This window comes from Vulpes lagopus, chromosome 2 (genome assembly GCF_018345385.1).
Source record: "Vulpes lagopus strain Blue_001 chromosome 2, ASM1834538v1, whole genome shotgun sequence".
NCBI classification, from domain to species: domain Eukaryota; kingdom Metazoa; phylum Chordata; class Mammalia; order Carnivora; family Canidae; genus Vulpes; species Vulpes lagopus.
In genome coordinates, this window is record NC_054825.1 from 145,016,568 (window position 1) to 145,042,261 (window position 25,694).

The 25,694-nt window shown below is 52.7% G+C and overlaps 1 protein-coding gene across 2 annotated transcripts in view; it reads left to right on the top strand.

Moving 5' to 3' along the window:
- APBA1 (amyloid beta precursor protein binding family A member 1) overlaps positions 1-12,283 on the top strand; it is a 198,089-nt gene extending 185,806 nt beyond the window's left edge. For both annotated transcript variants that reach the window (XM_041744021.1, XM_041744022.1), the window contains 3 exons: positions 5,418-5,537; positions 7,539-7,679; positions 8,475-12,283. In XM_041744021.1, the coding sequence (XP_041599955.1) occupies positions 5,418-5,537; positions 7,539-7,679; positions 8,475-8,546 (333 nt within the window). In that variant the 3' untranslated portion in view covers positions 8,547-12,283. The remainder of the gene's footprint in view (positions 1-5,417; positions 5,538-7,538; positions 7,680-8,474) is intronic.
- The last annotated feature ends 13,411 nt before the right edge of the window (positions 12,284-25,694 follow it).

Consider the following 25,694-nt stretch of genomic DNA (forward strand, 5'->3'; position numbering starts at 1 on the left):
CATTCATATTCATTCAGGCATGTGTTGGGCCTCTGTTAGGCTGAGCTGAACTATGGTGAAGCCAGAATGTCAGGAAGATGATTCATAATTAAAGGGGTTCCATGTTGGGCCTGGGTGGCTCAGTGGGTGAAGCATCTGCCATCGGCTCAGGTCATGATCCCAAGGTCCTGGGATCGAGCCCCGCATTGGGCTCCCTGCTCAGTGGGGAGTCTGCTTCTCCCTCTGCCCCTCCCCCTGCTCCTGCTCACTCACTCAGTCTCTCTCTCTCAAATAAATAAAATCTTTTTTAAAAACAAGATAAAAGGGTTCAGTGAACCCTAAGAGGCAACATAGAGGTGAAGTGCTATAAGCATGGAGGAGAATTTTACCTGATTTTTAAGGTGGGCTTGGAAAGAGGAGTAAGACATAGGTGAACAGATAAAACAGAGGAAGGTGACCTTCTGTGCCAGGCCCAGGACCACACAGGGACTCATCTTCCGAACTGATGGGCAGTGCACTGGCTTTGCAGGCGCCAGAGACAGCTCGGAGCCCAGCCAGGGAAGGCTGATCTGGTGATAATGCTGAGAGGCCGGGGGTTGGGGGCTGAGACTGGGGACACAGGACCATCCCATCCTCATTTGGCCATGTGCTCACATTGGCCAAGGTTCTCAGATGCCCATTCATTCTAGTGAGCAGGTCACTTATGAAATGCTGTGTGTGCGAAAGAATCCCTGAGGGGCTGTGGGGACCAGACACACGTTACATACAGTCTGCACTCAGGAGGAGCCTGATCCCTCTGGGGAGACGGGACGCTTAGAAGGGCAGCTCACAGCTGCTGAGTGCCGTACCCCTGGCACCATTCTGAGAATGTGCATGTTTGCTCCTGGCAGCCTTCTGAGGGGAGGTACTATTGTGTCTGCTGTACAAGTAATGAAACTGAGGCACTGAAAGGTGATGTGATGGTTCAAGGTCACACAGCTGTCAGCAGCGGAGCCAGGTCACTCGGCCACCCTGATGTCACTCGGGTATGTGGTCAGCCCCTGAGGCCATGCTGCTCAGCCGAGGGATCTCGCACCCCCTTCCCCAGGAGATGCTTGGCAACGTCTGGAGATGGTTTAGGTGGAGACAGCCAGAGAGGAGGGGTGCTCCAGCATCTCATGGGAGGAGGCTGCCAGACATCCTGCAGGGAGCAGCCCAGCCCCGCAGCAGAGAACCATCCCAAGTGCTGAGGCTGAGAAAGGTGACCTTGGGAGCATGGAAGTTCAAAGGTGGGGGAGAGAGATCCATCCAGAGAGCCGAGAGCAAGAGGTCAGTGAGGTCATGTGGGGAGCAGATCTCGGGCCAGAAAGGTTTGGAGAAGAGGAGCCCAAAAAGGCTTCCAGGGACCTCATGCCCATGCTCAACATGCACCTGCTAGGCAGCTCTTGGCCACCTCGGTCACCTCCCTCCCCTCTCACAACAGTCAGCCCCATCCCTCATGGGCCCCTGGTTTACAGATGAGCCATCAGAGACCCCAGGGGCACAGATGACCTGCTTGGGTTTCTCCAGAAGACAAGCGCATCCAGGTCCAAGGAGGCGGACCAGATGTGGGAGGCTGAGAGCACATGGCAGTGCCAGGCCCAGGGCCACTCGGGGACTCATCTTCTCTCTGTTGGGCCATGCATCAGGGTGGACACACAGCTTGCTCTGTGAGCAGAGCACCATCTAAGCAATTTCTTAAGGAGAAACAAATTTGTTTGTGCCGGGAACTGATCTTTGATGTCTCTAAATGGAGTCTGTGTGGAATCAGAGAATTAAAAGGCCATGTGGTGATGAAAGAGATATGACTGCTAAAGACGGAGAGCAAGAACAACGGCCTCCGTGGCCGCCCTCAGCAGAGGACGGAGCCGGCAGCCCCTGCTAGGACACAGCCCAGCGTCCGAGGTGCCCTGGGAGCCATGTGACTGGCTCGCCCTGGCTGGGAGAATTTGACCACGGATTTCAGCCAGAATTGCCAGCACCAGGTGAAGACTCTCAGTGGGTTGTAATATCGTTTTAAAATTCCCTGGACAACATACCTCTCTTTTGCCTCCCGCTTCCCCCCCTCCCCCAGCAGATATTCACACCGCCCCCCCTCTGGGCCAGTGCCAGGGAATGTGCTGGGCGTCCTCGGGGCTTCTGGGTAGCATCACATATTTCAGTGCTGTGCCGGTGCCCCTTGCAATGAATTTAGCAAACACCTCTCATCCTGATAAATCGCGGCTTCAAAAACTTTGATTTGAAATACCTGGGGCTGGGTGCCTGGGTTGCTCAGTCAGTCAGCGTTTGCCTTTGGCTCAGGTCATAATCCTGGGGTCCTGGGATCGAGCCCCACATCTGGCTCCCTGCTCATGGGGAGTCTCCCTCTGCTCCTCCCCGCTCATGCTCTCATTCTGTCTTTAAAAAAAAGAAGAAGAAGAAGAAGAAAAAAGAAAAAACAAACACCTCCTGTGGCCATTGACCTGCAGATGCCACAGGTCCTCTGTGGGAGTCTTTATCCACAAGCTCCCAGGTGATGATGTCACCAATCTTCCAATGCACCTTGAAAAATGAGGGCGTAAACTGTGTAAATAGAATACATTTCTAGAATAGTTATAGGTACTGAATCATTTTAATTGCTTTCTTTCCTAGAGCTTATTTCTCTTGTCATAATTCCTCAGGCACAAGTACTGGTAGGCAAAGCATGTGAGCAGTTGGCCTGCTCATTGCCTCCATGGTCCTGCCCTTCTGATTTTTTTTTTTTCCTTTCTAAACTAGAGCACTGCTTCCCCTTCCTTCCACAGGATCATCACGGTCTGGCTTCCCTGTTACTATAGAGACCATTCTGGCTTCTCCTGGCTTCCCTCCCCTCCCCTCCCTCTGTATTTCTTAATTCTGCTGCTGTCCTGGGGACAGAATGACCGCTTACTTAATTGTCATCTCCTATAAAATGGCAGCTCAGAAATCCAGCATAATGGGACCCAGCTCGAAGCGCTGATGAGGAAGGGCAGAGCAAGTGCACGGTCGGGCTGTTCCAAATGGCCATGTCTTTAAGCCTCATCCTGCAGCACATTTCCCCAATCCAGACATTCCTTCACTGAGGGACAAATCAGGCCTCTTAAATCAATACACACACACACACACACACACACACACACAACACACACACTCAAAAAGGAACCCACCAGAGCCATGTGAACTTTTTTTAGGTAGTTGAGAAAACAGAGTCGTTCTCTGGCTTCCCAGGGCGCTCTGATGGCTTCCCCATAACTCACAAATGTACCTACCTGACCCCAGTGGTTAATAGGTGTAAACATTCAAAGCTGGTGGCTCTGTCTGAGGCTTGCTTGTTTCTTGGGCATACTTCCCTCTTGTTTGCCTCCGGGTGACCATGGAGGGATGGAGGTTGAGGTTGCCCCGAGTGTGCCTGCAGCCCCCTCCCCAGCGCCTGACACACACCTTGGCACATTGTGAGTGGCCAGTACTCCCAAATCCAGTGCCTGAGAAGGAGGAGCCCCTCAAGGGAGAGAGAAATATGAGCAGCATGGGCTCATTTATCACAGGTGGGGTTTTCTTATCTAAAAAAAAGAGATTTTATTTATTTATTCATGAGAGACACAGAGAGAGAGAGAGAGAAGCAGAGGGAGAAGCAGGCTCCCTCTGGGGAGCCCCATGCAGAACTCGATCTCAGGACCCTGGGATCATGCCCTGAGCCCAAGGCAGATGCTCAACCACAGAGCCGCCCAGGGGCCCTTTCACAGGTGTTTTTCAAGAAAGCACAGAACCATACACATTTCTTCTTCTCTTCCCTGTGATTTTCCTAATAACCTTTTGTTCCCTCTTGCTGACTTTCCTGTAAGAACCCAGTATAGAATCCATACACAAAATCTATGCTAACCGTTAATGCTATCAGTGAGGCTTCCGATCGCAGTGGGCTGTTACCAGATACGTCTAGATATGTGAATTTTCGACTATACCCGGGGGTTGGCACCCTGACCCCTGCATTGTTCAGGGGTCAGACGTGTGTACATTAATATCTGAGCACCACCCCCCAAAAGAAGCCTGTTTTTCATTGTAGAAATGGGTGAATTTTAAGCATAAAAGTGAAGAGGTGGTATTGTCAGCAAATAAGCTAAGGACGGGAAAAGCATAGGAAGTGGTAAAGTCGAAACTAGAACTGGAAGGGACCCCAGGGTGTCACCCTCCGCTTGTTGGGGCCACAAGGGGCCTGCGGTGGACGGAGGCTGGGGCAGAGCGTCGAGGACCCCCTACTGCCGAGGCAGACACACAGCTTGAGTGCAGGCCCTGTGAGCAGCAGGGTCCCTGCACCGAGCCCGTGGCCGCACGGTGGGTGCAGGCAGTGGACTCTGCCTGGGGAGAGCTGCTCCACTGTGACATCGTCACTCGTGAACCAGAGAAGTTTCCTGGAGACGTTGCAGAGACCAGAGAGGGCTGCTGGTGAGGCTGCCAGCAGGTGCGTACCAAGTCCTCGTCAGCCAAACTGCGGCCCCCAGAGGCTCAGTCGTGCGGAACCCAGAGCAGCTCCAAGCACCCAGGAGAGGGGCAGAGGTGCCAGAGGTGGGAAGTTAAACCAGGCCCTGCCAGAGCTCGCACATGGAGAGGACAGTGCCGTGCATCCGTCCAAGGCAGTGGGGAAGTCAGAGGGCAGGAGGCCTGGACTCCCGGCGGGCGGGAAAGTCAGCTGAAACCAGGGCCCTCGTGCCAGGCTGGAGTCCCAGATTCCGTGGCACAAATTCATCCTTCTGATCCTCACCCTGGCTTCTTGGTTGAGCAAACCCTCGTCATCAAGAATGACACACACCCTCCTGTCGTCTGTCTGGGGGATGGTGGTGCAGGCGAATTGCATTGGATTTGGAAACAGGTGTTGGATTTGGAAACAGAACAGATGTGGGGTTGGACCCCACTGCCGGTGAACACAGGGGTGAGTTGCTTAGTATCTCTGAGCCTCAGTTTTGCCTTTTGTAAAATGGGCATAGTTACCATCGCAGTTTGCCAAGGAGAAATGAGGGAGATTTGACCCTTGCTCCTGCGGGGGGCAAGGGTCGGTGCTCAGTGACAGGCAGTTCGGCTGTTTTCATCTCCGGGATGGGTTCTGATGGATGGTGACGGTGGGGTGCGACATGGAGGTGGCCGGCTGATCATCATGCCGCAGCTCCCCCACTGGCTGTCCCCCCCACCTGACGTGCTGACCTGCTCTCAGCACACACCAGCCACAGGTGTGAGGGGTGAACGACCTCCCTGGAGCCTGGGAGGTAGAGTCAGCAGTGGACCGTCCCTGCTCGGGCCGCATCGGCCTGCGTGAGGGGCTGCTTCTCGAGCCCCCGCAACCACAGCAGACTCCTGGGGGCTCCTCCTCTGTGCTTTGATCTCTGCTGCCCCCCGCTGCTGGCCGTGTCTACCGTGCTCCATTCCCGTTTCAGGGCCTGAAGAACCAGCCCCGGGTGAAGCTGAACATCGTGAGGTGTCCTCCAGTGACCACCGTGCTGATCCGGAGACCAGACCTTCGCTACCAGCTGGGTTTCAGCGTCCAGAATGGAATCGTAAGTACGGCTCCACCCGTTCTTCTAGAAGTCCCGGGTGTGTTCTTAAACTTTGTTAGAGCCAGGCAGGCCCCCGAAAGATGCCAGCGAGGGGAGGGGTGAGTGGTGAAGGCCAGCTCTGCTTCCCCCATGGGCACATGCCCTCCAGGCGGAGAATTCCGTGCCTGTCCCCCAGAGGAGAAGGTGCTTCAGGCAGCCTGGGCCCGGAGTCTTGGTGACAGTGCACACAGCCCTCCCAGCTGCCAACTTGAGGTAGTCTGGGATGTGCCCCTGGTACACATTCGTCCCCCCTCTGGCCCTAGGCTGGGCGGGCTGCCATCCTGTCTCCACCTGTCAGCCCCCTGGGCTGTGCAGCTCTGAGGACAGGGGCAGGGGGCTCCCCTATGATTCCAGGGCACGGCCCAGGTGGCAGCCCCGGCCCCAGGGCTTTGATGCACAAAGAGTCTCTACCTTGCCTTTTTAACCTGAAATAGCACTTTAGAGATACAGAGGATTTTCATCCCTTGGATATCTGCCTTGAAACCATACTTCCTCTTTTTCTTCATTGTGATAAAACACGCACAGCATTAAAATTACCATCTAAACCATTCTTAGGCATGCAGTTCGGTGGCATTGAGTACCTTCACAGAAGGTACTAGCTCTTCTTTCCAGAACCTTTTCTTTGTCCCAAACAGAAATTCCATATTCAGGACCACTCACTCCCTCTTTGTCCTGGTTTGCCTTGTTCTGGACCCACCACAGTGAGTCTGGGCTTTGATGACAGTCCGGGTCTCAGGTCTGTGACCTTGACTTTTTGATTTTGCATGTGCCTTCTCTCTGTCTCCTTCATCTTTCTGGACTGAAGAACCCTATTCTTTTACCCCATCAGTGTCCATTAAGAGTTGTAGGTTGTTCAAATGTTATCTCACATATGTTTCAAGGTATAGAGGCATCCTGGAGGCTCCCAGCTGGAGTGGAAACATGCAGCCCCTTCATCTGTTCCCTTGTATCTCAGTGGCCTCGGCCGCCTCCTGGACGGGAGCCAGCCTTCCTCCTTACAGTTTGGGGCACATGTCTGTTTTTATCTGCTGATTTTCCTTATTCACTTTGTTCATATTCAAATAATTTTAGAAGTTGTTCGGATGTGAACAAAGGGATGTTGCATAACAGCAGTGGGTCCCTCAGCTTTGTCTGAAGTGTGGGAAGCACCCGAGGAGTGTGACCCCAGGGTGCCCAAAGGGCTGCAGAGTCCACGCGCTCTGACAACAGGCAGCGCATGGTCACAGGATACCCAGGTCTTGTCTAACACAGGCTGAAAAGGTGCATGATCTGGAGGGAAAAGACAACTTTGTAAGTTCAAAATATATTTGGGGGAAGGGGGTGGCTAGGCCCTACAAGGCTGAGCCCAGAGCCCTCCGCCCCTGGGGAGATCATTTCCAGCGGCCCACAGCCTCTGCATGCACAGTGCCCGGCTGTCCCGCGGCGGACACCAGCCACAGTGTCCTTTCTGTGAGGAGTGAGTTTGAACACGGGCTGCTGGGTGGAGAAAGTAGGAAGGAGTGCGTCCTGGCCAGCTGGCCCCACTTTGGCCCGTGTCACTGTGACCCGGAAAAGCAGGCAGGCTTCGAAGGCGATGCAGTTGACTGTTTGAGTCTCTGGTGAATGTGGGAAATAGTATCCTGCAAGTCTGAAACTGCTGGCGGCCTGGTGACAGGGCCAAACAGCTCTTTCTCCCGAGGCCCAGCCGGGGTGACAGCTGTCAGAACTCTGTGCCGTGGCACCCGGGGATGAGCTCCGCACCCCGTGCAAAGTGCACAGGACGGGCGCGAGGCCCTGTGGGCCCACGAAGCCCCATTTGTTGTGAAAAGAAACCCAGAGATTCAAGTCCCCAGAGTCACCACGGCAGCTTCTTAGAGATGAAAAGGCGGGGAGGGGGCGTCCAGGAAGGACAGGCCTGTCCCTGCCCCTCTCCCCACCGTGTGCTGCTGCCGTGAGGGGTGACGTGACCTCTGGCTTTGACAGATCTGCAGCCTCATGCGAGGGGGGATAGCCGAGAGAGGCGGCGTCCGCGTGGGACATCGGATCATTGAAATCAACGGGCAGAGCGTGGTGGCCACCCCACACGAGAAGATCGTCCACATCCTCTCCAATGCCGTGGGGGAGGTAGGAGCAGGGCCGGGGCTGGGGTGGGGGGTCCCCACCTCATGCTCGGGCAGCCCCGCATAGGCCTTCCAGGGAGCGTCCCGTCTGGTCCCAAACACTGCTCGACCGCCAGGCTTACCCCAGTGGGAGCCACGTCCGGGGCAGCTCCGGGAAACAGGAGCGGGTGTCTGCGGCATCATTTGCTCTTCTTCTCCTTGGGACTCGGATTCTTTTGCGCGGCTTCCCTCCGGGGCTGCCCAGAGTTCCGTCTCGTTTTCCCAGTTAACGTGCTGGGGAGGCGGAAGTCTGAGATTGAATCGAATCGACAGAGGGGCCTCCAGGGGCAGCTCCCCGGACAGCAGGGGCTCCTGCGGTCGGGACGGCTGGTCCAGGGCCGCTGCCTGGGCCGCTGAGCTGCAGGGGACAGAGGAGGCAGGAGCAGTCACAACCCGCTGTCATTCTCCTTAGGTTTGAAAGGGTTTGCTCCCTAAAAAATAAAAATAAAAAAATAAATAAATAAATAAATAAAAACACCCCACCTTGGTGAGAGCAAGAATATTGCATCAACTGGGAAAACAGCCTCCTCTGGTTTTCACTGCAAACCTTGTGCCGCCCCAAACATTTTAGGAAGCCGTGGATTCCTCTGTCCCTGGGGGCCACCGGGGTCAGGTCCCTGGTGGTGGCCGGTGGGGAAAGTCTTCAAACCGGGGGCCTCCCCCTGTTGGTTAGAAGCGGTGCCCCCCCAGGGCCATGGGCTCAGCGCCCACACGCCCCCCCCCCCGCCCCAGGCCCACTGACGTGCCCTCCTGCCCCCAGATCCACATGAAGACGATGCCGGCTGCCATGTACAGACTGCTGACGGCCCAGGAGCAGCCCGTTTACATCTGAGGCCGCGACCCGCCTGGCGGCTTGCATGGAGGACTGTCCTCACTCGTGGTGTGTTTCTCGTGCTGCATCTGTGCGCCCACTGAGACATTTCCCTCTCACGCCCAGCACCGGTTCGACACAGAAAGAGAATCCACAGACCTCTTTGCTCTTTCTCTCTCCAGTTTGTTTGTTTTTTTTTTTCTGTAATGCCAGGGAAGTTTCCCACGCAGTGCCCTGAGGATAGGCAGCAGCCGGCCCCCCCTAGGTATCTGCCCAGCCCAGGACCATCCTGAAGGGCTGTCGGGGGTCCCCAGGGGGGCCGTCACTGCTCCCAGGGAGCCCTCCCTTCCCAAGAGGAGCCGGCCTCTTAGGAAGCGCCCTTGGGGCAGGGACAGAGCTGCCTCAGTGGTGCCGACCTTCTGGCTGCCGCTGGTCCTGGCGCTGCTCCTTCGGTCACCGTGTGGGAAGGTGGTGTCTCCGCAGGTGACACCCGCTGCGTCTTTAAGGGTTACCCTGCCCACCGACTTGGGACGCCACACATCTCCGCCCAGAATTTCTGAGCCAACCTTTTGCCTCTTCTGTAGCTAGTTTTAGTTTCGACACGATTGTGTTTTTTAACGTGAGCCTTCTCCCCCATGGGTCGAAGGGGAGCTGCCTGGGCCCGGGCACCGTCTCGCGGTAGAGAGCTCAGCACCTCCCGGGGCGGCCTCCCTGGGCCGCCGTCCCCAGGTTACCCACCATCAGATAAACAGGGGCAGGTCCTCCCTCCCTCCCTGCCTGCCGCACACGTACGTAGGGTCTCTCCTGTGCGTGTAGCTCACCCTCGCCTCCTCCCACCACCGGTGAGGCACACAGAGCCCCTGGAAACCCCACATGGCCTCTCCATGAGGCCCTCCCCCAGCAGGTGAGGCCTGCAGGGGCTGCCCCGTCCTGAGAGAGATGCCCCCCTCGGGGGCTGAGGCCTGGCTCCGCGGGCACCACCGCAGCCGCGGCTCAGGGAGCGCAGGGGGCCTCCCCTCGTGCCCCCCACTCTGCATACGTGCTGGGAGTCTGGGAAGTCTGGACTGGTCCCCTTTGAGGAAGAGGGTGCAGGTGCTGTCAGGGCTTCCCGGCCTCAGGCAGGCCCAGCTTTCTTCTCTGCTCAGGGTCACTGAGGCAGGATGTGACATCTGAGAGGCCAGGAGAGTAAGCCACAAAACTAAGCAGACAGGAATGACCTCACACTATGCCTAAGAATCCCCGAGTGTGTCCTAGAGACGTCATCTTGCTGCCTCGCGGGTCTGGGCAAGCTCTGGCTTGGGTGGCGCCTTACGTGTTTCCATCAGGTGCCTCATGTCGCAGGTTGTGTCTTGGTTAAGCGCAGGTGTTTTCGTGATATTATTCTGAGCCACTTTTTGCTTCTCCTGGGTCCAAAGAGCATTTTGTTTTCGTGTGGGCTGGGGCGGGTTGGTTTGGTTTGTTTTGTTTCGTTTCATGACCTCAGCAGAGACGGGGCAAGAGAAACTAATATATTTTGTGATATTAATATAGTCCCTGCTCTCTGCACCGGGGATATTTATGTTGTGTGTCTGTGGAAATAGGCATTCGGCGAGCACATGTTGGCTAGTGTGTCTGTAGGTGTGGAATGGAGGGACTCCGGGGAGGAAGGAAAGGGAGCATAGAAAGATGGGAAGCGGAGGCCGCCGCCAGAGCGCCGTGTGGCCACCTCCCTGGGATCCCTGTGCCTCCTGTTTGCCGCTGAGAGTCAGGAGAGCCGCATGTTCCAAACAAGCCCTAAGGGACAAGGGTTGCTGCTACCCGAACGAATGTCCTCTCGGGGGCGGCGGGGGGCGTGGACAGTCCGGGACCCCTGGACTTTTTTTTTCAAGGATGCTCAGCCCCACGGCCAGCAGCCAGAATCACGGCCTCTGGATCTCAGTTTACCAAACCATAGGGTGTCTGACAATATAAAGTACTAAAGAGTCAGGCCCCGGTCCTTCCTCTGCCAAAAAGAACAGGTAAAAGAGTGGGAACAAAGCATTATTGGTGTATTTTCGGCATCAGGAGCCTTGGAAAATCATGGGGGGCGGGGCGCAGGCCTGTCTGCTGTCACGGGGCCGCTCACGCCGCCTGCCCAGCGCCTGGACGGAGGCCTGTCCACGACGGGCCGGCAGACGGGAGCTCCACTGGCACGTCCCTGTGCAGCCGCCCCCCCCCCAAAACGTCGTTGCAATGAAGTATCTTCACCCAAAGGACGGGAGAGAGAGCACAGGTGGCACAAAAACCTTGGAACGTTTGACAAGTCCCGGAAAAGCCAATGTGGTAAGCTCCCCCCACCCCCGAAGACCAGCATCCTTTAGCGTCACAGTGAGGTGGTTTACCCACCGCGCACCTTCTGTGAATGAACGCGGCTGCGCACACCCAGACAGCGCGTGTGCCTGGAGCTCCGTACAGGTTTGCCTGGCTGTGGAGTCTGTTCGTTGCCCTGCTCCCATCCGATGGAGGGAATGACCCCCCCTTTGGTGAACCAAGGAGGCAGGATCTTAAGTGTCAGTAACTCCGTTTTGGAAAATCCCGTGGGACGTGGTGGCCTCCTTCCCTCTGACATCCCGGTATATATAGTTATATATGTAAATATCCGAATACCCCCGATAACGGGGAAGACCATGTACAGAGCAGCCTTCCCAAACGGGGCCCAGGCAAAAAGCCACTCTTGCTGCTTGGCTGGGACATGCTGGTGACTCAGCTTTGGGGACAGATTCTCAGGTGCGCCTACCCGTCCTGGTCCAGCCGGGATGCTCCAGAGCACATCCTGTCTCTGCCTTCTCACCTGGGAGCATTTCAGGGAGCCACCATCAGCCTTGGGTTCACGAGAGGAGGAGGCCCGCCCCCCAGAGACCAAGACCTGGAGTCCGCTCCCTTCCACGAGCTGTCCCCACGGGGCTTGGAGCACCCCTCCCCCCGCCCCCCACGGGACCCCGGCCTCCGAGCCTCTGCGCGCAGGCCTGCCGTCTGGACATTGCCCACCAACACCGGCCTCAGAGAGTCCCAGAGTAACCTACTACCTCCCCCATCGCCCCTGCTGCCCCCAAGGCCCCTGCCCCCCGTTCGCACTCAACACCCCCCACCATCCGCACCCTGAGGAAACCCACCCACGAGCCCTTCTCGGGTCCCGCGGCCCAGTGGTGTGGCTGTTACCAATGTTTACAACCAAGGGCCACCTCCTTTTAGATATGTTTACTCTCCCACGTCCAAGGCCGCTTGCTGGTTTTGAGTTTTGTGTCCATTTGCTCCTTCCCTGGTTCGGGCCAAGTGGAGCACACGACCTGACTCCTGGCACCCCCCCCCCGACCCCCTCCATCAAGGCAGTGCGTGAGGACCACGTGGGAAGGAAATTTCTTGTACATATTCAGCACAGCCCCTAGAGTATGAACTTGTACTATTGTTCTGTAAAGAGGGTGAAATAGAGCTTATTGTAAAGCTTGGGACAAGTAGAGTATTGTATTTGTAACAATATCGTTCTTTGTATACACAAAACTCAATGATCTCTCTATATAAATATAAATTATATAAATAATAAAATATATATACACGTGAGCCTGGAATGTTGGCGCCACACACCCACTGAATGTAGCTCCTCTGCGAGTCCCCGGCCCGACCCCCACCCCCCCCGCCGTACCGTTTTGGGGGTTGTGATGTATTCGGTCTGTTTTCTTCCTTTAATTGAACGCTAATGTCTGTAAGAGTTGCTGCACAATAAACAAAAACATCACCTCTTGGCCCCGGCCAGGTGTCCTGTCGTTTCAGGGAAGGGACGGGAGGGACCATGGGTAGGGGAAAGATTGTGTCCCTCCCCTGTCCCCCCCACCCCCAACCATGCGCAAGCCACCTCCTGGCCCTTCTCTAGGGCCTGCTTGCTGCCTTGGAGCCCAGGCGGCTTCTGAAGGGGTGCATCCCGTGACCCCCACCGGCTGGGTCCCCTGTGACCGCTGATATTGCAGCACAAGAGAAGGAAGGTCCCAGCGGTCCCCTGGTGTCACCAGCACCAGGTAGGAGTGGTGGGTGGGCAGGCGTGCACCTCTCAGCAACCCCCCGGAGATGTGCCATGGGTGGTGTGTGCCCCCCCAGGTGGCACCCCAGGCCGTCCCCTCTCTGCTTGAGCGCCCCTGCAACTGCAGAATTAGAGAAATCCACGCACCCACCCGCCACACACACAGCTCCATTCTAGTCCTCTAACTCCCCCTTACACGGCGAGCTCCTGCTTACTGAGCCCCTCCGAGCTTGCCATCCGTCTCGCGGGGACTGCGTGAGGGTCAGCTAAGGCTCCAAAGCCTTTCGGGACGAGCACGGCTCACACAGGGCGCAGGAGTACTGGCCCCTGTCGCCCTTTAAGTCCCTGTCTCAAAGGGACTCTCCTCACAACAACTTCTTTTTTGATGGCATGAAGGGGAATGGGATTGTGGAATGCCTCAGCCCCAAGTGAACCTAAGACTTGGCAGCCCTGGAGATGCTGACCTGCAGCCTGCCCACGTGTGCCCTGTCCCCTTCCCCCACGAAGGCAACTCCAGACGGGGAAAAGTGAAGCCATTGGACCAGTACAAATCATTTTCTGCGAGCAATGAGTTTGTACAGATGTTTGACTTCCAAGCACCAACAGCTGCTCAGCAAAGGGTGTAGGGACTGGCTGTCTCTGTTGCAGCACTGTGGAGGGCTGTTTGCCAGCCATCACCTGAATGCCCCCACTGATGCATCCCTCTGTCCTGGTGCTGCCACAGCATCGCCAGCCCTCTGGGGCCCTGCAGAAGACACCTGCCAGGAACCAGCACACCTCGTTGCATAGGATCCTCTTGCCACCTTCTTGGAGTTACTCCCTGCCTGTTGTCATACAGAGAAAAGCAGGACTCCAGGTGGAGAATAAGGCTGGGCCTGATGAAACACTAGTGGAGCCACAGTTCCAAATGCAGACAGGTGCCCTAGATAGGAAAAGACATGGCAGGCGGGATGTATTTCCTCCAGAGTTTGAGACCCTGAAAAACAACAGGTGGCATCTGGTGTGCTGTTCTTGAGTTTTAGTTCAGGATTAGTTGGGTTTCAGCCTGGATTTTGGAAGAGAGGAAATGTTACCAAAGTTCCCTTGGGCTTTAGGGCGAGACCTTGCTAAGTGAACGTGAGTGGGAAAACTTGTTTTAAAAAGGCAGATTCGGGATCCCTGGGTGGCGCAGCGGTTTGGCGCCTGCCTTTGGCCCAGGGCACGATCCTGGAGACCCGGGATCGAATCCCACATCGGGCTCCCGGTGCATGGAGCCTGCTTCTCCCTCCGCCTGTGTCTCTGCCTCTCTCTCTCTCTCTCTCTCTGTGACTATCATAAATAAATAAATAAATAAATAATAAAAATAAAAATTCTTTAAAAAAAATAAATAAATAAAAAGGCAGATTCCAGGGCCCCACCCTCTAAGGATTCTGATGTATTGGGGCCCAAGCTGCGACATAGGAGCCTGTCTTCTCAGGGCCCCCACACACACCTGATGCGGCTCAGGCTGTCCTGGAAGTTGCTATAAAGGGCTGTGCCATTCCTTCTTTACCCGCCTCCCCCGACCCCCAAATTAAATTGCAGCTGTTTGTGTTGTTTTATATTTTCTATATTTCCTTGGTTCTTGAAAAAGGAATGATAGAAATAAAGTTATTTGCTTGCTTTAGGAAAAAAAAAAAAAGCATGTACCCCCGGACTGCACGAGCAGCAGCCGCAGCTCAAGAGGTTCCCCAGAGATGCTGGCAGTGTCTCTGCTCAGTTCAGGTGGCCCCAGGACCCCTGAAGCTCCAGCTTGGCTGGCAGAGCATTATAAATTGATGTATTTTATTTCATCCCACAAATGCATATTTTACTTCCTGGTAAAAAACAACAACAACAAAAAAACCTTCTGGAATGTCAATGCATAAATTTTTAAAAGTTAAAAGTACGACTCCCCTACAAATACACAATGAACACATAGCAAAGATTTATTAACTCATTATGACAAAGTGAGAATAATAATAAAGCTTCTCCAAAGAGCATTTTGAGGTACCAAGTGTCTACAGACATTTAAAAAGGAATGTTAGAATAAAATGTGCCCAAGCGACTATAAGTGGCCCATGTCCTTTAAGGCACCACAACCATAATCCTTGGGTTATCTTGTCTACCAAGCGGCAACCATTCGTCTGTCTAGCTGGAGGCAAGAGGGTGGGTAGCTGGATGGTGATCAGAGCTGTCAGAGAAGTAAAGTATGTTTGAAAAGAGCACCCACATTCATACCAGCTTTCCTCCTCACAGGAGTGGGAGCAACCCAAGCATCTACCAACAGACGAATGAATAATCAAAATAGGAGGGAGGGGGGAATATTATACAGCCTTGAAAAGGAAGCAAATCGTCACAGGCTACAACATGAATGGAGCTTGAAGACGTTATGCTAAGTGACATAAACCAGTCCCAAAAGGACACATACTGTATGACTTTAATGAGAAAGCTCGAGCAGTCAGATTCACACAGAGAGAAAAAAGAACGCTGGCTGCCAGGGCCGGGCGAGGGGAGAAGAGGGATCCATCATTCAGTGGATCCATGATTTCAGTTTGGGAAGACGGAAAAAGCCCTGGGGATGGATGGTGGACAGGGTTGTACAACAGCATGAATGTACTTAATGCCACAGGACTTTAAACCGAAAGGTGGTTAAAGCAATAAAATTTTGTTATGCATATTTTACCACAGTGTTTCTATTAAAAAAAAAGCATGGGATGGGTTTGGAGGTAGTTTTTTTATATGGGATGGCTAGGAAAGGCCTCACTGCGAGGGAATGTGGGAGGTCCCGGCGGATGTGTAAGGGGTGAGCGTCCCAAGCTGAAGGGACAGCACACACAAAGGCCCTGAGGCCAGATCTTGCAGGGAGCGCTGGAGGCAGGGTAGGAGGCCAGCGTGGCTAGCGCTGAGCTGGAGATGAACTCCGCCAGGTAGGGTGACGCCGGCAGATGTAAGGTGTTGTTAGCTCTCTGGCGCTCCCTGCAAACACACACACACACACACACACACACACACACACACACACACCCAGCTCACGCTCATTCCCGAAACCACCCCTTTTCAATAAGGAACCAACTTGGCAGGGGCTGGCATCTGGTGCCATCTGGTGGCATCACATGCGAACTAATCCCCGCGACCACCTGCGCTACCACATGGGTGAGCGAGTGAGGAATCTCAGCCACTTCCCAGGCCCTTCTCCAGACCAGGAGTGGGACTTGCTGGAAGCCACACAGTGAGTCGTCACTCCCTGGGAGCTGCTGGGGGAGGGACGGGGGGCTTCATCTCCCCCCTGGCCAGGCCTGGATTGCCTGGAGACACTGGGGAGCAGAGTGCTGTGACCTTGGCCTTGGGCCACCTACAGAGTCTTGGCGAGGGCCGAAGAGCACAGCCAGCTGCTGGTTCCCCATGCCTTCTGCTAGGCTGGAGGGCTGAGGGCAGCCCTGCGCCAGGTGGGACGCACAGCCTTGCTGCCGCCTGGAGCTCCTCACCCGGAGCCCACTGCCCGATCTGCTCCTGTGGGTAATCTTAACCAGCCGCCTGACCACATCACAGCTCTCTTTCTCCTCCAATTCATAGTCTCTGATGAGCAAGGGCCAAATTTTTCTCAGCTTTCTAGTCAGGGCAGCTCATAATTAGAAAAGTCACAGACAGGGATTCAAAGTATAACCAGGTATTATATTGGTTATAGTCTCTCTGTGCCATCCTGGGCAAGTTAATTAACCAACCTGGGCAACTACTTCTCCAGCTGTCACACAGGCACAGCTCGTCCCCCTTAAGAGGGAAGACTGTGCCCTTGAAGCATCTCACATGTACAACAGAGGCGGTTGTGATGTGCAAAGTCCAGAACTAGTCCTGGAGTGTTAGGGAACTCTTCTCAGAGGAAGGGATGTCTCTGGGGGGTTTTGAAGGTAGCATAGGAGTTTTCCAGGTCCCACAGCAGGGGAAGCCTATTCCAGGCCGAGGAATAGGAACCTGAAAAAATAGACGAGAGGATCGAATAGCGCTTGGTCCTCCGGAAGCATCGAGTGCTGGCTCTCCACCACGTCCACTTAGCTAAGCTGGAACCTGGTTTTCCAGATTCACTTTCCTGTAAGATCCTAAATTCGGGTTGTTCACAAGGGAAGTTTGAGTGACATCTGGACGGCAGACAGAAACATCAGCCAAGACCTGCTGAGGGTCAGTCAGCAGCTGGGCGCTGCTGTGGCTGGCACGGCGTCCTGGCTGGCGGTGTGCACCGGGGGCTCGGGCACAGACCATCCAGCAGCTCCTCCATTTCTGAGACCTGGACCAGGTACGTGTGCAGCAGCTCCTCTGACAAGTCACCACGTCACTGAGCTGGGAAGTGCAGGTGACACACTCAGTGCCACTCTGCGTCCACCCCCTGCCCGCCCCAGCCCCCTTTCACATCCACTCTCCTTTACAGCAGGCCAGAGGCGCAGGCCTCCCTGGGCTCCCTCCCCAGCTCCCACAGCCGCACTCAGTCTGGTCCCCACAGTCAGTGTCTGGGGCACATCACTCGTGGTGACCAAACCCGAACAGATGGAGAAGGAAACATAAGAGTGAAGCAGTTCTGTCTGGGGCTGATCGCAGAACATTCTGGAAGGCCTGCTAAACAGCTTCGACTCTGTTCCCCTGAAGCCCCCTCCAGCCCCTGGTGCGCCCCCACTCCTGGAGTCTGTAGACGAGAACGTGTCCAGCTCCATGACGAGTTTGCTCTCGGGAAGAGCTGGGGCACAGACACGCTGCTCCAGCCCCGGGTCCGCCTTCCTCGCCCCGGAGGAGCAGCGTGGCCACAGGCACCTGGAACACCAAACAAGATGTCACCTGCGGGGGCGGGGGGGGGGGGGGGGGGTGTGCAGCCACCTGGGAGTCGGGGCCCAGGAGCAGGATGCGAGGGGCGCCGTTGGCCTTGGCCGGGAAAGGTCAGCTGCACGCGGGGCCCACAGGAGTGGGCCATCTGTCCTGCGTCTCACTTTTCCGGGAAGAAGGACCCTAGGGATTGCCCCAGTGCCCCCCGCCCGAGCTGCTGGCTCCAGCCTGCGGGGGAGGGGGGTGCGGAGACCGAGGGTGCCCAGGCCGCCCTCTGCCTCGGGCCCCGGCTGCCTCCCCACCGGGCTCCCCTCCCGCACCCAGGCGTTGGGGAAGCCGCTTCATCTCCTGGTTGTCCTCACCTGGAGAGTGGAGGCCCGGAGGCTAGCTTGGGGGGAGGGGGTGCTCCGAAGAGGGAGAGAAAGCAGCCAACGTGCTCAGCTCAGCTCCTGGCCGCCGAAGCCTCCGTGGGGGACGGCCACGGCTGTCCCAGGACAGTCTCAGCAACGGACACTGAGGGGGCCCCGAGTGACACCCTGAGGCCCTGCTTCAAGAGGACCGTGTGTCTCCGCGGGGCCTCCCCAGCCTGACGGGTGCACCCATCTGTGATGTTGTGCAGCCACCTGCTGGGCGGGATGGGAACCGAGCGACTCGGCCTTAAAGGCCTTAAAACTGGTTTCTGCTCTTCAGGGAAATGCGTCTGAGCCCCATGGATTGTTCAGGGCCACTGTTACCCAGATTTTTTTTTTAAGATTTTGTTTATTTATTTGACACAGAGAGAGAAAGAGAGCACAAGCAGGGGGAGCAGCAGGCAGAGGGAGAGGGAGAAGCACGCTCCCCACGGAGACGGGACTCGATCCCAAGACCCCAGGATCATGACCTGAGCCGAAGGCAGACGCCTCACCAACGGAGCCCCCCAAATTTCTCTTTAGTAAAAAAGAAAATAGCCCGTTGATGTTACCTTGGCTTACGTATAGTAGGTGAGGCTTGGCTCAAGCGACTTTCAGAAAAAGGTGGATTAGGTGGAGAAAAGGTATTGAGTTGGGGCCTGGAGGTGAAAGAGGATCTCCACTGATGCCACCCCAATTCCAGAACCTTCCATCCTGTGTAGAAGCGCTCACTGGCCTGGATTCCAGGGGTCCCCGCCAATCTGGCCAGGAGGTGGTATGTCTCCTGGGGACTCCACAGCTCTGCTCCACAGCTCTGGACGCCCAGGGAGCCCCAAGAGCAGCTCACCCCAGCGAGGTGGTGACATCAGCCCAAGGGCAGCTTGGATGCTGGATCAGTGGATGCTGGATCCTGATGCCGGAACCTCCACAGCCAGTGCCTGCAGTTCCCCAACTGGAAGGAGCGGCCAGGGCACGGCACTGGAGCAGGCGCTCCGTGGATGATACTTCCACGCACCCTCGGTCCACAGAGCACCAGTGACCCCATCCATCCTCCCCTTTCTCAGAGTCCCTGCTTCTGGAACCCACTGCCACCCCAATCTCCAAGCCATGAAGAGTGACATTGTTCCTAAACACAAAGAAACCAACCGACAAATACATCACGTGGAAATGGAGATCTTAAAAATGGACTCTAACGTTAAATGAACCAAGAGAATTTACCATTCTAAGAGGTCCAGCCATCCGGTGCCTCTGACTACACAATGGCAAATCTGATGATCTTTGTAGAGTAAGTGGAACTTCTGGGTTCTTTATTTAGATTACGGTGATTCAGTCAGCAAGCATTCATTTAGTATTAATCCTGTGCCAGGGGCCAGGGAGGCCACAGTGAACAAAACCTCTGCCCTCCTGCAATTTATAGTCCAATGGAAGAGACAAAAACCAAACAACTTACATAAGTAAAAATACATAGTTACACTAAGTTAGGATGTGTGCTAGGGATAAATATTAAGCAATGAAAGGATGGGAGTGCCAGAGGATTGCAGTTTTGGGGAGCATGGCCAGAAAAGGCCTCACGGAGAAGGAAACACGGAGAGATTTCAAAAAGCATTCCAAGCAAGGAGATGGCAGGTGCAAAGGCCCTGGGGCATGTTCAGAAACAATGAGGCAGCCGGAGGAGAGGGTGGGAGGAAGGGAGAGGGTAAGACCACCAAGTCAGAGATAATCCTAGGGTAGGTACGTGGGGTGCTGTAAGGTACTCGAAGGATTCTGGCTTTTATTCTGAGCCAGGTGGGAGCCATCGAAAGGTTTTGAGCAGAGGAGGAAACTGATCCGAATTATGTTTTAATAGGATTGCTCTGGCTGCTGCCAAGGAGAAGCGAGCAAGGAAGCAATACACATCTTTGACTCTTGCCTCTCTCTTCCACATCCAGGTAGCCCCAGAGTTCTGACAATCCTGTCTCCAAAGAACTTAGTCCTCTAGATCAGGTTCTCAGGGCTGCCCTTCTCAATCGTGCTAGGCGAGCCTGTATTTAAAATCCATATTTAGGGAGGGTGGCTCAGTGGTTGAGTGTCTGCCTTCAGCTCAGGGCGTGATCCCATGGTCCTGGGATCGAGTCCCACATCAGGCTCCCCACAGGGGAGTCTGCTTCTCCCTCTGCCTCTCTCTCTCGGTGTCTCTCATGAATAAATAAATAAAATCTTTAAAAAATAAAATAAAATGTAAAAATCCATGTTTAATCTTTATACCTAAGCCATTTTTCTGATTACAAAAGGGTTGCATATTCCTGTGAGGTTTTTCAAAAAAAAATTTAGAAAAGTAGGAAAAGGGAAAGGGCAATCACAGATATTCTCAGTACCTAGAGAGAATCATGAACATTTTGCTGCGTTTCCGTCCATTGTGCATTGTGTGCTGCGCTGTAGTTCCTAGATCCTTTTTGTTTCTGTTTTACTTGACATTATATTGTAAACTCCTCCTCGTGTCATTCAGAATGCCTTTGAAGACATTCTTTACTGGCTACGCATTGTTCTATCACACACACCATCTGAAAACCTTTTAACATAAGAAAATTTAACTCCTCTGTTTGCTGGGCATGAGGCTTCTTTCAATTTTTCCTCGCTGTTTTTCTATTGTACTGCAATCATTAATTTTTGTTTTATTTTTTAAGATTTATTTACTTATTCATGAGAGAGAGGCAGAAACACAGGCAGAGGGAGAAGCAGGCTCCCCATGGGGAGCCCGATGTGGGACTCGATCCCCGGACCCGGAATCACAACCTGAGCCAAAGGCAGACACTCAACCCTGAGCCACCCAGGCATCCCATTATCTTTATTCTTAATTCCTACCCTGATAGTATCAGCAAAAACATCTCAATGGGGGAGGGGGGGGCCGCATTTTCAGTTTTTTTCCACTGCAACCCATGCTGGATGGGGCCTGTGGGCTCTTTCCGGGGCTTTTTCCATCAAATCCAACCACCCAGCCTGGCATTGCAGGGTCTCTACAAGCCTGCTTCTAACTCTCATCCTGCCTCATCTCCTGCAGCTCCTCCCTGCTTCTGGAACCAACGGCCTTCGAAACACAGCCTCCCCCCCCCCCCGCCCCCCAGCAGGACTTCGTCCTCTGCCTGTAACGCCGGCCACCCCATTCCTGCCCATGCAGATCCCGCACGGTCCTCCGCGGCCCTACCCGCATGACTGGCTCGCTGCCCTATGAGGCCTCCAGTACTTGTCACCCATGATGCCGGGCAGGCCGTGCCATGTGGGCGGGCACTGCGTCTGGCTTGCTCACTTCTCTACCCAGCATGCCCAGCATGGGGCCTGGCACATGGTATACAGCACACAGTGTGCTCAGAGTGGTCACCAGTTGGCTCCGTTGTGTTCAGTCAGCGACACCGCCTCTTGAGCTGCATCTGAATCTGACCGTGTCTCAGGACTTCTCCTGCGTCCTCCTTAGACCAAGCCACCACCGTTTCCACTCTGTGGGTAACTACAGCAGCCTCCTGCCCTGTGTTCTCTCTTCTCTCTTCCTCCTCCACCACCCAGCAGCCAGAATATTTCAGGAACACATGCCAAGACCACTCTGGCCCCAGGGCCTTTGCCCTTGCTGTGTCCTCTCCTAGTTGCCACGTGGCTCATCTCCTCTCAGTCAGGTCTCTGTTGAAATGTCACCTCAGCAGAGAGGATTTCTCTGAACACATCTGATACAATGGAGCATGGCCTCGTCTGTTCATTCTGCTTGGAGAAGCAACACCTGTCGCCTCCTGTCCTTTCATTGTGCTTTATTTCTCTTCATAGTTCTTATTACTGTTGCTGTTATTTTAGTCATTTCTTTATTATCTGGCTCCTCACACTCAAATATAAGCCCCAGTAGCACAAGGATGCCGTGTGTTTGGTCACTGCTCCATCCCAGGTCCTGGAGCTGCACCCAATATCTAGTTGTCATTGGTTAATATTTGCTGAGTGAGTGAATGATGCATCAATGAAGGTGAGCTTTTCTCTCTATCCCACATGATGAGGAGAGGCTTAGATCTCCAGGGAGAGCAAGGAGTGGATTCTGGAGGAGGATCTCAGTCTAAGCAAAAACCCCAGGGGGGCCCTGGGTGGCTCAGTGGTTGAGCTTCTGCCTATGGCTCAGGTCATGATCCCAGGGTTCTGGGATTGAGGCCTGCATCGGGCTCCCAACAAGGAGCCTGCTTCTCCCTCTGCCGGTGACTCTGCCTCTGTGTGTCTCTCATGAATAAATATAATATTTAAAGAAAAAATAACCCTGGGAGAAGTCCCGTGGCAGAGCTAAAGTCTGAAGGCTTCCTATACACACAACAGTACTGTGGTGGTTTTAAAAACACATCCACATATTTTGGGGTACGCCTCCCTTCAATAGGTGTAGCTTACTTCCCCTCCTGAGGGTGCAGGCTGGACTTACTGGCTTCTAACAAATGGAAGTGGTGGAATGGCACCTCCAAGGTATGATAGAAGAAGCCTGTGGCTTCCCTCTGAGGGGTCTCTGTGTAGTTTTTCTCCATCTCTCAGATCACACTCTGCGGGGGAAGCTGGCTGCCATGCCGTGAGCATCCCCATGGACAGGTCTACACAGTAAGCAACTAAAGTCTCCAGGTGATAGCCAATGATGAATGGAAGCCTGTCCACAGCCACATGAGTGGGCCTGGAAGCAGATCCTACGGTCCTGGATGAGTCTGCCTCTCTAGCTGACTGCTTGACGGCAACCTCATGACCGACCCAAAGCCAGAACCATCCAGCCAAGCTGCTCCCAGGTTCCTGATGCTCAGTGCTTATGATGTAGTAACTATGTATTGTTTTTTTGTTTTTGTTTTTGTTTTTAAAGATTTATTTATTTATTCATTCAGAGAGAGAGAGAGAGAGGCAGGCAGAGACACAGGCAGAGGGAGAAGCAGGCCCCATGCAGGGAGCCCGATGCGAGACTCGATCCTGAGTCTCCAGAATCACGCCCTGGGCTGCAGGTGGCGCTAAACCGCTGTGCCACTGGGGCTGCCCTACTATGTATTGTTTGAGGGTCATTTGTTCCACAGCAAGAGATGACTGATACAGTCCATCAGCGCGCTTTGCTCAGTGCCATGCCATAGGTAATGCTGCATCACTGGTGGCTGTGATACCAGTTCCTAAACTGGCTCCTGTTGGAGCAGGTGGGAAGAGCACATGGCCAGTCCCTTCTGGGCACCAACAATGTGGTTGGTGTGTATAGTGAGATATAGGCTTCTGGGCTGGACTCAGCAAGATTTAATCTCACCAACTGTGTGATCCGAAGCAAGTATTTTAACATTTCAGAAACTCCTTTTAATCACTTATAAAATGGTAACAGTAAAGCAATCAGGCATGTGGTAAAGATTACAGAGATTAATTCCACCCGCTGCTCAGCACAAGCTCTGCATACCGCTACAGCTCATTCTCTTTGCCGTTCTTTTTTCTTGCTACTCACGTGGCAAGTCTTCCCTGACTACTAACTCATCTCAAAATTCCAACTACAAAAATCATTCATGAATCTCAAGTCTTATTTTTATTTTTTTATTATTTACTTATTTTTTTAGAGAGGGAGGTGGGGGAGGGGCAGAGGAAGAGAGAGAATCTTTTAAAAAAATAAAAAGATTTCATTTATTTATTTGTGAGAGAGAATAGAGGGAGAGGGAGAAGCAAACCCCATGGAACAGGGAGCCCGATGTGAGACTTGATCCCAGGACCCTGGGATCATGACCTGAGCTGAAGGCAGATGCTTATCCCACTGAGCCACCCTGGTGTCCCTCAAGCCTTATTTTTAAACAGGTGGATTTACTGTGATGGTAGTAAAATTCAAGTGTGATGGCCCCTCACTTACATGTACCCCTTTCAAGGCCTTGTACCTAGTTTCATATTCTTAATTTTGTATTCTTTTCCCTTAAGAGAGGTCTCTAATCACAATAAAAATATATCACACCCTATAGAATGCAAGTAAAGTAGTAAATAAGAAAAATCAGGGGTGCCTGGGTGGCTCAGTTGGTGGGCATCTGCCTTCAGCTCCAGTCATGGTCTGAGGATCCTGAGATGGAGCCCTGCATCAGGCTCCCCACTCAGTGGGTAGTCTGCTTCTCCCTCTCCCTCTGTCTCTGTCTCTCCCCTTGTTTGTGCTCTCTCTCTCTCCCAAATAAATCAATAAAAATCTTTAAAAGAAAAATCATTGCACTAAATACATTTATCAATAAAAATAATAAAATGAATTCAATTTCCAGCTCAAAGCACTTTAAAAAGAACAAAGTAAACCAAAAGAAAGCATAAAAAATAATAAAGATAAAAGCAGAAATAAATGAGAGAATAGAGAAACAATAGACGTAACTAACAAGCAAAATTCCGTTTTTTAAAAAAGTTAACAAACTTAACAAATCATTAGCTAACTTGATCAAGATAAATAGGAGAGAACACAAAAACCACAAAATAAAAGATGTCAAGAGGGAAATAACTATTGCAACAGAAGGAAAGTTTACAATTGTAAGAGACAACTTCACAAGACTTCTTTGCAAATAAATCTGGAAAAACATGTCAAATGGATGATTTCCAAGGAAAATTAAAATTACCCAAATTGACCACCATTAGAGTTAGAAAATTGAAATGGACCAATTGCATTTAAGAAATGGGGAAATTTATTAAGGAGCCAGCCTATACAGAAGCACCAGACTTTCCACAACAAAATCTACCACACCTTCAAAGATCAGATAATTCAATGCTCTTAAAATATTCCACAGCATTGAAAAGGAAGGAAAACTTCTTGTTCTATGACACAAATATAACACTGATAGCTCAACAAGAAGCAATACAGATAAATATATAGACCAGTATCATTCATAAGTATCCCTGTAAAATTTCTAAATGTTAGCAACAATGAGTCTAACATCACATTAAGAAAATAATACATCAAGAATAAGTGGTATTTGTTCAAGAATGCAGTGTTGGGTCACTTTTACAAATCCATTAAAACCATAGTCCACATTAATAAACCTATGGCCAAAAAAATCATGATTATCTCCATAAATGCTGAGGATAATTCAATACCTCTTCACAGAAGAAGAAAAAGAAGAAGAAAAAACACTCAAGAACTTAGAGAACTTGTGGTACTTTCTTAACATGATGGAATCATCCTAAAGCTAATATTTAATAGGAAAGCATTGGAGGCATTTCCTCTAAGATCAGGAACAAAGCAAGGATGTTCACTAATCTCCACTACTCTTTGACACTGTACTAGAGATACAGGCCAGTGCAATTAGACAAGGGAAATCAAGTTGAACCATAAGAACAAGTGAAGTGCAAAGGTTTTCTTATGAAGATTACCTGAACTGAGTTATTAATTTGACAGCTCTTAAAGGGCTCCCAATAAATGTTGGTCATTATTACCATTTTTAAGTGATACATTGGCGTTAATGTTACAGTCACTTAAGAGTTCCTGCAACTTGTTTCCTTTACCTTCTCAGAGTTCCATGCTGTGGCAGTCCAGGGAAAAATAAGCTGTCTGTGATGACAGAAGGCAGAAGACATAGGTCAAGGTCTTGTATTTTGGCATTTTCAGGTTCTGTGATATTCAGCAAATGAACTAACTTCTCTGGATGGTGGGCTCCTCATTTATAAAATAAAGAGGCAAGTCTCTGTCCTTGACACCTCTGATATTGTGGTTTATGATTTATTGTTGAAAACCCACTTGCTTCCACCAAGCAGTGGGAGAAACAGCTCCTGTCAAAAGCAGAAATAATTCCAGCAACTCTCCTTGCTTGGATCCTTTCCTGCCTATGATATGTGTCCCCACTCTCCCTATGAAATGCTCCCTTAGCTCCTTCTGAATTTATGTTCAGTATCTAAAGACACTGGAAAATCTCCATACACCTGGGACCTACAGCCACTTTTTCAGAGAGAAAAGAACTATGATTCACCCAGAACTTTGGCCCGAGCTCTCTT